The 13887-nt window shown below is 37.0% G+C and overlaps 1 protein-coding gene across 4 annotated transcripts in view; it reads left to right on the forward strand.

Moving 5' to 3' along the window:
* CNKSR2 (connector enhancer of kinase suppressor of Ras 2) overlaps positions 1-13887 on the forward strand; it is a gene marked incomplete at both ends in the record, with an annotated part of 212516 nt that overhangs the window by 45950 nt on the left and 152679 nt on the right. For all 4 annotated transcript variants that reach the window (XM_080363336.1, XM_080363337.1, XM_080363338.1 and 1 more), the window contains 2 exons: positions 1603-1805; positions 13639-13726. In XM_080363336.1, coding sequence (XP_080219462.1) covers positions 1603-1805; positions 13639-13726 — 291 coding nt within the window. The remainder of the gene's footprint in view (positions 1-1602; positions 1806-13638; positions 13727-13887) is intronic.

Consider the following 13887-nt stretch of genomic DNA (forward strand, 5'->3'; position numbering starts at 1 on the left):
ATTGTGGGAGGGCTAGGGGCTCACTGGCACTAGCTTCATTCTGTGTAATCTTCCAGCAGTCCCTGTATAATTAAAGAAGAGATTAAGTTCATTTAATAGATGGTTTGGATTAGGAGCATGACAACTGCTGTAAATAATCACACACCCCTCCCCCATTTCCTATAGAAACAAAATCTTAAATTAACATAGGCAAATATATTTCTTCTCCCATCTCTTCTCCTTGGGGGCAGATTAGCATGGGGACTAAAGCAGGAGCCTGGGACAAGAGCCAGTGAGGACAACAGTTGTTGTTAGGAAGTAGATTTGTTCTGTGTGCAGCCTGAGGGGCTTTCTGCATGCTACTTCTTCATCATCATTTGTGGTAGGAAACGGTCCACCTTTGATAGTAACTAGCCCTTTCTATCATCGACTGAAAAAGTTGTGAGCACCCCATGTTATAACCCTGTGATGTTGTTAAAGCGAGGAGCACCTTCGGAAGTACCATCTTTCCCCTACAGGAATAATAAGCTCAGTTCTATGCAATTGCTTATTCCTTTACAAAGGGAAAAGAAGATCTCTTTAGAAATAACTATTATTCTTTCCATTTGTGAGGAAAACAAATCTATTATAGAAATAACAAATTACTGATGGTACTATATTGTATTGTAGTTGAACATTAAATTAGGGCATTCTCTAGTGCTGTTTCAACTACATTTGTAGATTTGAAGGATTCTCAAGTATTATTTGTTAATATTTCTGTGTAATTATTTTTGTCTCTGCTGCACAGCTCAGGAACGTGATTTAAGTTTAAGGGATTGACTCTTGAATGGAAGCAAAGTTTATGGCTTAACTTTAAAATGGCAACATAGACATTGAGCAGAGTGTGTTCTCTGGTCTGTGACTGTGGCAGATCTTTATGGACAATGAGAATAAAAATAAGGTAGTGAGCATGCTTCCTTCACTGAAAGCAACAAAAGCAGTTTCCTGTCACACTGTGTCCCTACTGCATACTTCTGCTAGTTGCAAGCCCTCTTGCCTAATGTGATTTTAGGAGTTGGTGTGAGCACAGAGCCAAGGGACTGATTGATGGTGCCAGAGCGCTGGAACAGGCTGCCCAGGGAGGTTGTGGAGTCTCTTTCTCTGAAGACATTCAAAACCTGCCTGGACACATTCCTGTGTAGCCTTATCTATGTGTTCCTGCTCCGATGGGGGGATTGAACTAGATGATCTTTTGAGGTCCCTTCCAATCCCTAACATTCTGTGATTCTGTGATCTCTAACCAGCACATGTACTGAGAGAAGTATCTGATTTACTAAGCGTGAAGCACTGCTTTGAAGATCAGTCTTCCAGACTAGGTTTTTTTCTTCATTTTGAGATATTTTTCTCACTGCATCTAAAACTAGCTGAAAGATCACTCATAATTTTGCTCTTCTTTTGTTCTATTTTTATGCACTTTAGAAACAGAACATGCCATACCTTTAAAAACTAATGAGTGGGTGTATTTCTACCTTAATTATTAGGAATGGTTAAGTTTTGAAGCAAAAGAGCAGTCTTGGTTTTCTTGGTACTTCATGTTCAGCTGCAAAGCTAACTTTCTCTTCTCTGTCTTTTTTTCCAATGCAGAACTATGGTTTGGAAACAGAAAATCTAAAAACCCTTTCTCACAAACTGAATGCATCTGCCAAAAATCTGCAGAACTTCATCACTGGGAGGAGGAGGAGTGGCCACTATGATGGAAGGACCAGCCGCAAGTTGCCAAATGATTTTCTGACATCAGTAGTGGATCTGATTGGAGCAGCTAAAAGTCTGCTGGCTTGGTTGGACAGGTAAAATCTCCCAAATGTGTCACAGGTAACCAGATCACACACACACACACACACACACACACACAAAGCCCAGCTTCTTTACAAAATGTAATGCAGACATTGAAATGGAAGCGGAATTCATTTACAAATTCTGAGAGGATGTTTGTAGCAATTTTTTCTTAAGTCAGCATGCAATTCAGATAGCATTTCAGTACAATACTTCTAAATGCACTGCAACCTGACACATATCTGGAAATATTTTCAATATAGCAACAGGATGACATAATTAAATTATATATGTATTTTGTTATTAATATAGAACAACACTTTGACCTGCATAACTTAAATTAATTGCCCTGATACTATCAAAATCACAAAACTGTGATCAGAGTTTTCATTATACAGATGTCAATATATACTTCCAGTCTGTGTGTGTGTATGTGTGTCTGTGTGCCTACATATCCATGTTGCATTTTAGGTTTTTTAAATTTCAGTGAAATACCTCTGCAACTGTAGATGCAATTGGAACTGGTTTATACTTTTACTTCTATTACCTATGAAGTGTGTGGGACCAGGACATAAATGCTCTCCTTAACTGTATCTGTAGTGACATTTTTCTGATGATAACAAGAGTAATATGCAGGTATTTAAGATGATAATTGAAACTCCTGAAATGGTTAAAATTAGTCTATCTGTATGTCTTTATAAAATGCATCACAATGAAGTTTTATCAGCAAAAAATAAAATACTTATCTTGATTTAAAGGTGTATTTTATTTTGTATCTAGCAGCTGGAGTTTTGTTCACAGTGTGATCTTGTTGAATTTTAAGAATTACACAAAGATTTGTTTGGATCGACAGAATTGTTTGGATTTACTGCTGTGGGCTTTACTGTGTTTCATTTTCCTGAAGAAAACTGGCTTCTGTCCTGTAAATTATTTCAATAAGAAAGGTTTAGGTGAGGCATGAATCTTTTTCCATTTCTTAAGCTGAAATGCAAGCTTTTTATTTTATTCATTAGACTGCAGCTACCACTACTGCTTCTTTTTGCCTCACTTTTCCCCAAGTTTCAAACTGGTGTACTTGAAGTTGGGCTCCAAAATTTCTGCTTAGACATTTAACATTAGATGTACAGAGAAGCGATATGATCTCATGGAAAGAGTTTAGTAATGAGACTTGAAAAATTTGGAATACATTTTTAGCTCTTCCTCTAGCCTTTGTTGTTACTCAGAAGACCTGTAGGCTTCGCTGTTTATCCCTGCAAATCATTTTTGGCAGAGACCAGCATACCATTCTGCATTTTAAAATGGAAGGAACAGTAGAAAACCATGTTCTTTTGCACAGGCAGTTTAGTGTCTGCCACATCTTTCTATTTAGATACAACCTTGATTGTTTTCTCATTGGAATTGTGGCTAAAGGATAAAGACTGTGAGTTACAAAGTTGAGATTTTTTTTTTCCATAAAATAATCTGAAATTATGAATTAAACTTTCATATATTCATATACATTTAACACATTGAAAAACAGTGTGGCTTTGGCATATTAATATGAATGTAATAGTTGAACTTCAGTGAGAAAGTAGTTGTTGATGTTAGGAAACATCTGCATCGGACCACTAATGTGTCACTCTAGTATTGTGCACCACACCCAAATGATGCACTTTTAGTGTTAAATGACAAATCCAGTCTGTAAAATTTGTTTGTAGTTCAGGAGCATGTTGAGAATTACCACTTCATAAATTTATGTTTATAAAGGCAGCTGTATTGGATCTGTCAGAGATAATTCTGCTAGTAGGTTTTAGTGCTGGTGTGGGAAGATCTCTAAATAATTTCTAAAAGCATGCATATCAATTCTACTCCCAGTAAAATGCAAAATTACTTTTTTGTTTATCTGAAATGATAGCTGGTCAGACACAAGAGTTCCAAGAAGTTGAAAATTAGGTCAGCCATGGTGGTAGCCTGATTTTAGCAATGTTCTCTTTAATGCCCAAGTTAGGCTTCCTACAAGTGATATTTTAATTTTATTCAGATTTCTGCGAAAGTTCTTTAAAAGATCCATCTAGCTTAAACACCTGGGTCTGACAAATGTTTTCTGTAACATTTTAAGACTTCTCTTATTTATGAGTGTGTGGTTATTTTGGTTAGATTTATTATTCCTTCTTGCGAAGTCCCCAAATTAGGATGAAGGTAGGCCAATGATGGCATTTTTCTCAGGAAGCAGAAACATCTGGAGGTCAATAAGATTCTGCTTATTGTATTCCTTCTAAGCAGCTATTGGGGCCACTAGGGGGAGATAGAAAGATTTTAAAAATAAATTATTTAAAGTCAGGAACAGAGATTTAATTTTATTCTGCACAGCTGTTAGTGTTTTGGTTGGTTTGTAATGCCACTTCCATGTCCAGTGTGACAGAGGGGACAGCAAACCATTAGGAGAATTAAAGTGGCTGTTAGAGTCATCCACCCCATTGTAAGAGCCATACTGGGTTGCCGCTATGCAGTGTTTTTCAGGTCAGATCTGTAAAAAGCAGCTCCAGCTTGCATAGAAATGCAATTAAGTGGCTATTATGTGTAGGGAATCGTGATGAATCCATACAACTTTTGCTTCACTTGCTGCTCTGGTGAACTCTATGGTGTTTCTGTAAGACACGATCTATAAGGACCTTGTTAGGCACAGTAATCAAAAGGAGTGTGAGAGTTGTGATGTGCTGAATTACTTTCACCGTGGCTCTTGCAGTGCTACTGTGCAAGGCCAATCCAAGGACGCTCTTTGTTCCAGGTCTCTGCCTGGAAGCAGTCCTGCTTCCAGATGTATGTCAGAGATTGAGTTTTACTGAAAAGTAGGGTAACTTTTATTGCCAGACTTTAAAATTCTTCTGGTTTAGGTTCATTTAGGAACCGGAAAACTTGGTAGAGAATTCTAGCCATTTTTAAAAGAGGTTTGCTGGTGATTTTGAGGAGATTGAAATAGCTCTCCAATAACATCCTGTAAAAGAAACTGTCATCACATTAATAGATTATGTCCTTAAACTTTTTAGACTAATTTTAACTTTGTGTTTTAACTTTCTCAGTCCATAAAATCAATCTTCTCTTCCAGAAGACTTAAAAAAATGTTTTAGCTTAATAATGTTTTATTTTATGCTCTTTCCTTAATCTTCAGATTTTTCCAAACCAATCTGCTGATGAGATTGGTGCTTTTTTGAAAAACTATGAGAGACACTTGTTAAAGCGTGGTGCATTTCCAGTTGACAACTAACTTAGCTCTTAGGTGATAGAAAACCACACTTCAGGCTAGAGCAACAAACTACTTATCTGATATTCAAAGCAGCTTCGAATCTAAATGTCTCCAGTGACACTTCTCAAGAATTAGAGAATAATATATACAGTCATCCAGGCGTTCTAGACTTCCTGTTAGATCATTGGTGTTCTTTTCATTCTTTATTCTTGTAATTCATGAGAGGTACATTCTTTGGAATAGTAATATATGCTGTCTTTCTGAATCCTCCTCTGATGTGTCAGATTCCTGGAAATTCTCCTCCCTTTTATAGGGCTGAAACACTCCACCCTGGCGAGGGAGCCTCAGTGATTTCTGTGCAATATGTTTTCTTTGCTGAGATTATGTACAGCAGTTCTCATAAATGGATTTTTCAATGTTTCTTTTTAATTACAGTTAAAACACACACAGTCTTGCATTTAAAGTTTCAGCAACTCATTTTATGCAAATATATTGTTTGGTATCAAAGCAGGAGGGAGATAAATACTGTTAAGCAGCACTCTGGTCAAGCAAGGAAAACTCCCTGCTTTGTACTCCTGACCGTGAAGAATGCTACAGCCTGGAAGCCTAGTGGCAAATATAATGAATACAGATCTCCATATTTATATTTATGTTTATGTCTGTATTTTTTTTTTAATTCAGTGTTCAAAAATATGAAATAGGTAGTCAAAGATTTAGGAAAACTGGAAAGCTGACAATCAAAAAACATAGTTGAAAGGAAAATAAACTGAATTGTTAAAGGAAACCATTAGAATAAATGAAGGAAAAAACATAATTGAAACATGTGTGCAGCTGATCTAAAAATAAAAATTGAGTAAGAAGTTTTATGCCTCTCAAGGTAAACATAAGGTATAACAGAGAATTTTTTTAAATGTATGATTAAATTACTGTTATGAGTTCACTACTGAGGATCCATAACAAGAATGCATTGCAGTTTTGTGGCACAAAGCTATCTCTTAACCTCATAAAAGTAGTTTTTTTCTTTACAATAGTATATCCAGTAGTATCTGCACACTTAATGAAAACTGAAATTAGACATTTCTGTTAATCCCAGGTCATATTTTGTTCTTACAGCACACATTTACAGTCCACCTGAAAACCACTTTGTGGAAGTGCTCCTTTGTGAGAATGTGTCAGTGTTCACTGTCTCTCTCAGATTTCTGAATTAAATATACACCATCCATCCATGGCTTTCTTGCTCTAAAAGCACCATGATCTCACAGAGGATTTTGAGAATCGAACTACTTTTTTCATCCTTAACAAAATTACATTAAGATTTTGCCATGTTACTTGAATCTTCAGTGACACCAGTGATGCTTCCTACTTTTTGTCCAGAGGCAAATATGAACCGAAAAGCAATGATATTACAGGGATTCCAGAAAATTCTTCTTAGGTCCAAGTTTAGAGCATTGAACAATACTTATAACTAGCTTTCTCTCTAAGAGACAGACAGCTCTTATACTGTGCTCGCATCTCATTCCTTTCCTATTAATTTGCTATTACCTGTTGGTTGTACTACTTAAATTGTGATGAAGTCCTGGGTGAAGGGTGCTTAGATTCATCCACTACTTTTTCTCCTACACCTTAACAAACCATCTGACAGACAGACAAGAGGTTGTATTTTCATCAGAAGTTGGCACATTGAGTGTTGAATTTGTCTCCTAAGGAGTCAGTGGCAGCTGCAAAGTGAAGGCAGCCTTGGAAACAAAAGCGTCTTTTAAGCACCCCATTTTCCCCCTGCAAGTCTCACTGTGCATCATATGTTTTTCCTTCACGGGACAGCTAGTTTTAACAGGTACAGTTCATTACTATAGTCTTAACTGGAAAAAACTGTACTGCGCTGTGTGGAAGAGGGAGCATCCTGAGGGAAACTGACCTGGGGTGACATTTGGTGGCAGTTGCATGGCCTCTGTCTCTTCCCATCTTGTCTCTTTGCTCTACCAGCCCACAGCTTGGCTGCATCCCTTGCTTTTGCTGGTTACCCTTGGTTTGATACATTGTCTTCATTCACCTGCATTTCTGTTGCCAACCGTACACCCTGAAAATCTGTATTTCCTGCTGACTGCACTAAGCAAGAAAAATTTCTTAGTTGTGCTTCTGGGCTTCTTGCCTACACTATGGTTCTTGGGCCATGTTATCTGAAGCAGGGACTCCTCATACCATAAAACTTGTGCAGCATCAAGAAGTAACATCAAATAGTAACAAACTGCATAAACTATAAATGTGGACTTAAAGACTGGGAGTAAGGAAAGGATGGTTGTTCTTAGGGCTTTAATTGAGTCTTCATTGAAGACACAGCTAAGACAATGCAGCAGTTTATTATTCAATTAAGAATTTAAGAAAATATAGTCAACTTCCTTTGAGGTAACTACTACAACATTTTGCATCTGTTGCTGGGTCACAGATTTTAATGGTCATGAATTAAGATTTGTCAGGGAACACTGGATTTTTTTAGTGTACTGTTTAACTCAGCCATCTGTGTGGGCAGTGATTCAATATGTCTTTCACAGTAACTCTCCTGTGTCCCTTGTTTTTCAACCTAGCAATATCCCCCTTTTGGAAATACAAAACTGAAACTGCTGCTGCGGATTACACTGAAGTCCTAGGTAGTATGAGCAAAGAGATCTTGTGGAGATAGATTTTTGTGTTCAAGACTTTCAGTGCTGTGGCCAGAGAAAAGCTAGCAGGCTGACAAATGTGCACCAGTCTGATTAATTTACCACTGCTGTCTGGATACATGATACATGAACCAAATGGAACAAGGAGATGAACAAATAGCCCAACTGTAAATAGAAATTCCTGGTCATATAAAAGATATGGGTTAAATTGCTGACAATGGTAACAAAATGTAAAATTTCAGAGTAAAAGGCCTTGCTGGCAAGTCTAGGTCTGCTTTTAGCAGCGTTCACAGAGTGGTGGGTTTTAATCCTTTGACTTCTACCCCTAGGTGGACAAGACATTTTGGCAGGGACTTAAATGTGCTAATATTCAGCAAAGCACTTATATGTATACATAAATTGTATTAAGTTAGGCTCAAATCTGCGTCTGAAGCATTTGAATGCTTCAGTGGTTAAGTCTGGACAGCAGACCAGGAGCTCCAAGCCTCACTGTGGGCTGTGTAAACTTTTTTTGGTGATGCTCTGTTGTCTACAGAGAAGTGCAGCCTGCAATGATGTAAACACCCTTTGTTTATGTATGAACAATTCTAGGTGATCAGCTTCAGTGCACCCTTTAAGCCTGCTTTGTATGAAAGCACTGTGGTAGCAGAACGCATTCCCCACTCAAAAATGGATCACTTTTCACCATGGTGACATAAACAATGCATACATTTTCTTCCACTGTAGGTAAAATGTGTTGAGCTGGATTTCTTTGTCTCATTGTTTTCTGTGAATGAGCCTTGGTGATGTTTATAGTGTGGCTATTTTGTAGTTTTAAGTAAAGAGGAGCATTCACTGGGAAAATTAGGCTTGAGTGTTTGCAAGCCCATAACTTCTTCCTCACAAAAAGTGTTACTGGTTTAGAGTCTCCTTTGTAAGAGACTTCATACAGGCCTGTTAGCTGTGGTTGGTTATTGCTTCTTCTGTCAGGGTAGATCTGGTTTGCGCACAAGATGGTGGAGGAAAACAAATGGAAACCCAAACAAAAAGAAACCAAAGAGTTTAGCAATTCTTTACTCACCACACAAATAATGCACTTTCTGTCAATTGATTTTCAGTCTTAAACCTGTGAATCTTACATTTCCTTTATGCATTTCCCTTTATGCTTGTTTAAATGGTAGCCAAACCTGTCAGTAAGTGCTGCCTAAGAATGCTACGGTACTTAACCGTATTGTGCTACTGGAACAGCTGTAAATGTTTAACAGAGAACTCATTTAAAGAATTCCTTTATGCAGTGTGAATTTTACTGCATTCCTCCCTCATTCTACACAAAGCATTTCCATTAGAAATACAAATAAAGTGTTTGTTTCATGAAAGCCTAAAGCTATGAGTATTAGATGGATTAGGAACAAATATATATGCAACAATACTGTACAGTCAAATTTTTATTTGAGCTTAATGTGTTGCCTTTAAATACTGAGTTATATCACCAATTTAGTTACCTCTCTCTTTAAAAGAATTTGGACTATTATGTTTAATCGAACTGGTCTGAGGATGTTTTAACTTCATAGGGTGCTAAAATAAGTATGGTATTTGTTTTAAACCCCTCGTAATGTCTGTTGTTACAAAACAGCTCAGTACTACAGCCAGTGGTGAAATAGGATTATTTTTTATTTGGGGACAGTGCTTTTACTAACAACAGTCTGTATTTGTCCAAATTGCAACTTTTTAAAGTGAAATAGTTATTTCTATATATGATTTTTCCCCTAACCAAATGTTATGTGAAGACAACAGATCAGGAGGCTAAAGCATATGAGACTGAAAATGTTGATAATGTAGAAATACCAAATGTATGCATCTCCTTCACAACATACGTATTTTTTAATTGTTTGGGAAGGATTTTGCTTCATGTGCAAACACCAGTTGTGAGTATAAATAGCTGTTGAATTATATTATTTCTTAATTCTGTGAGGGAATTAGCTGTGCTATATTGATGTAGCTGACTTTCCTACCAATCCTTCAGGGTGGCTTATTTTTTTAATGTTAGATAATATGATTTGGTTTTCATTCTGAAAAATGCTGGTAGTGCTAAAGATTTTAGTTAGGTCTCAATTCATAAAAGTGTATATGTACATGCATGTGTGTTACAGCCTGCATTACATATTTATAACCAAATTCATTTTTCAGAGTCACTTCATTATTTGACTCAAACAACAGTTTAAAAAAAACATGAAAAGAACAGTAGCTCTGTCATGTCTGGTGTTAGGGAAACCTTATTTCCTATACATTAGGGTCTTGAAGTTGATTGACTTTAATGGTAAAAAAAAAAAAAAAAAAGGTGAGCACCAGTTGTAATTTTTTTCCCTGTGAATAAGGTACTTAGAAATCTTCATCTCAGTGGAATCTGTGTTGTCTAATAAGGTGCAGGCTCACAAAGTGTGTTCTCATAGTGGCTCACCAAGAGGCTCCCAATTTTATTAGCTGCATACATGATCACAAAACATGTATGAACTTATTTATCCTTGAAACATATCACCCACATATTTGTGAAAGTCGTTTGAAAATGGCTAATGGCTTCAAATGTTGGAAGGGAGAAGGCATGAGAAAAGGTGAGAACAAGGGTAAACCCACCCTGCATGTGTATGCAGAAGCACTGATGTGATTGCACCAATCTCATTTCGCACAGAAGGGGTAGACAGTGGCAAGGAGAAACTAGCAGATGTCCAGAAGAGGAAAAGAATGGAAAGGGTGTGTAGTCAGGCAAGTGCTCTGTGGAGCTACAAAGGTGTTTTATGTGGGTGTTGCAAAGTAAGAGAATCACAGAGAGATTTTGAAGGAAGAATAAATGAACTATATGAAAAACTGGGTAAAAAAGGGTTCCACAAATACAGAAATGTATGTGGAAAAAGGTCTTGGAAATGACAGAGAGAGAAGTGAGACAATGGGAGAGAAGTAAACTAGTTAAACTAGGAATTCCTTTTGCTTTGTGTGTTTCTGATGCCTTGAGAAGGAAAGTGTTTTAGCAGCCAGGTGAAAAGTTAGAGTGTATGTAGGCTTTATTTGCATTTTTACATATTGTTTCACCTGTTGCAAATCAATGCTATTGTGCTGTACTAAAACTCCAATCAGTGGATATATTGTTATTGAAGAGGGGTTTTGTTAGTTTAGTGTTTCACATGGTGTCTTTTATGAAAGCCAGTCAGTGATTAAGTTTTTGTTGATATTTTGGTTGAAACTGCTGGCATGTTGTTTTATGAAGTCTTGCTGGACTAAGGCTTGGGATATAATAGCAAAACACATTTCCCTTAGTAGTAAATACTTAAAGAGGCTTTTGTCCTTACTGTTTCCCCAGCTGCTGATGCAGTAGTGGCTGTATAGTTGTATAGTTGTGCAGGTTGCCTCCAGGGAAGTGGTCTGAACTGGGAAGGGCAAGTAAAGGGAATTTCAGTTTTGCTGATCCAATTTGCACCAATACCTCAGGGAATCATAAGCAGAAACTGATGTGAGGGAGTCGATTTATAAGCTACGGAGACCTACAGAGGAGGTAGCTTGAGGACACCTTACTTCTTCTGCAGAAGCCAAGTCCATATAACATGGACCTGTCTCCTTATCCTTCCAAGTCATGAAGCACTTTTCAGAATATTACATATTAGTTATTGATTTTTAGTAGTCCTGTCCCTCCTGCTGGCACCCTTGCTGCTTGTTTCACATGTTTTCAGTAAATCTTCATTGTGTAAACTTTAGTGTAGCAAAAATGACTAACGTCTCAGCCCCTTTGCCTATTCTTTAACATCAACGAAGTTTATTTGGGACATTTCTAATGATCTTCACTAAGAGCAATGACGGTAAAAATGTCATTATTTTCCTCATGAACCATGAAACCAAACTAAATTGTAAAAGTATGCGGAAAGATGATGTGGTATTAGAAGCCAAAGCCTACCATGAGATTTTGTTTAGAGAAATGCTTGAGGCTTTGAAATGTCAAATAGATTCCAGTTGTGTAATTTTAGGATCAAATTCTATTAATATCCATACTTAAAGTAAAATAATACTATTTGCTCTCTTGATTGCATTCATCTTCAATAAAGATGAGTTCAGAAATGAACACGACCTTCGAAAATCAAGGTTTCGGGTGGGTTCCAGAACCTCAACAGTTACAATTTTGAAAAGAAAAATATCAGTGTTTTTGTACATCTTGGCTAATGTACTTTTAAAAGCAGTTCAGTTACCTTTTATCCTTTAATATGCTCACATGTCTCTCAAACTTCAGTAACACTCTGGGCGTGTGTCTGTGGGTAGGCCTGCTGTAGTGTGTACCCACTGTACTGTTGCCATACACAGCATGAAACCTGGGCTTTGAGTATAGCTTTTCTAAGGCACCTTTTGGAACTTACCCACATGCTGTATACTATGTCCTCGCTCTCTTATTACTTTTATGTTTCTTAAACTCTGTCTAGTTTCCCATTTCCATACTTTTGTTTAAAAAGAATGTACTGCTTTTCTCCCTAGAAAATATGGGCAGAAAGTATATGTTAATATTAAATCTGCAAGACTTGAGTATGTACCTCAAAGTTCATTCTGTCTTATGAACTATCAGGGCTGCATTGGGAGCCCTGGAGAAGAAAGAGGGTATGGACAGTTCCAAATCTGCCTGCACTGGAATTTCAGAAATTCTGCATATTGAAAAGAAATGTAGAAACCTGTTAATAAACAGTAGAACTATATTTGTAGTTAGAATTTGGGTTTGCTTATAGTAGAGTTCTTTATACTGGAAACTTGTCTTTAGAGTTAGATGAGGAAGGTGTAGTACCATCCAGAACGGTAAAGCTTTTAAAGGTATATACAGATATTTATTCTCTAAGACATGATGAAAGCAAGCAGTTGGGGAAGGCACTAGTCACACAGCTTAATTTAAAGGCAACCACACTTCAAGCATTGTTTAGAGATCTTGGCACATTGCATGATCTGTTTTTAGTTTATTCAGATATTACAATTCTTGTGGTTCTTTGCCACATTTTTTGTTTTACATGTCTGAAGCAGGTAAATTAGGGAGAAATGCCACATTTGCAATGCTAATAATGCCCACAAAAACCTCATTTACAACAGTGATGAAGTGGGAATCTTGACTCCTCTTGGAGGAAATACCTGTCCTGCCTAGTGATTGGCTGCTTCTTAAATACAGAAAATAGGCCAGGTTGAGTTGTAGTACAGAAATCAGAGAAATGCCAGCTTTACTAACCAAATATATTTTAGCAGTTCCTCTAGAAAACAAGCAAGCTTCTAGGTAGACGAGCATTTTAAACTTTCTAACATGAAGTTTTAACGTATAGGATACATATGGGTGACGTCTCTAAATGCTAGATTCAACTTTTCGTTTCATTAAGTACCTCTGATTGTAGCACAGTGTTAGGTTGTGCCTCCAGTTTAACCTTTGCAGCCTCTGTGTGTTGATGCATCTCTGGCTCTAAATGCTGTTCTCCCCTTTGGATAAGATTTTACTTCTTCTGAATCCCTCCGTTACTTTTACCAGATATTAGATCAGGTCCCAGGAATCCCAGTGAATCAGCCAAATGCTTTTCTGATCTTATTCACATCTGGACACGGTTCATATCACAGGTGCAAGCGATGCCTCTGGTTGCCTTTATGAGAATATTCCTGAACAATTGCAGAAGGCAAGGTGGACTTTTTCTGGGGGAATAAAAGGCAGTCCAGAAGGAAACTGGAAGGCTGTGAGAAATAATGCTTTTATAAACAGAATTTCTTAAAGAGGATCTTAAAAACTGCAAAACCAAGGAGAGGTAAACATTTTCCATGTATCCTGTATTTTACAATTTTAGTAGTAAATTTTGGGTATTTTGTGTGCTCTTAATATCTCTAGAAACAATATGTGTTAAGTGCATTGTACACATGTGAAGCAAGTGGATATAAACTAGTACTAGTAAACATTTATTTTTCTTCTTTTTTTTTTCTTTTTTTTTTTTTTTTTAGATCACCTTTTGCTGCTGTCACAGATTACTCAGTAACGAGAAATAATGTCATACAGCTCTGTCTGGAACTAACAACAATAGTACAACAGGTAGGAGACCATCTACTTAGAATTGATTTTTTCCTAAATTTAAATAACCAGTGCATTCTTCACACAACTTTGTGTTATTCTGTCTATATCATTGTCTAACAAAAATAAGGGAATACTAGTACTTAGTTAATGCTCGGTAAAAATTCTGCTTCCTGGTTTTA

The sequence above is a fragment of the Nesoenas mayeri genome, assembly GCF_963082525.1.
Source record: "Nesoenas mayeri genome assembly, chromosome: 1".
Lineage (NCBI taxonomy): Eukaryota > Metazoa > Chordata > Aves > Columbiformes > Columbidae > Nesoenas > Nesoenas mayeri.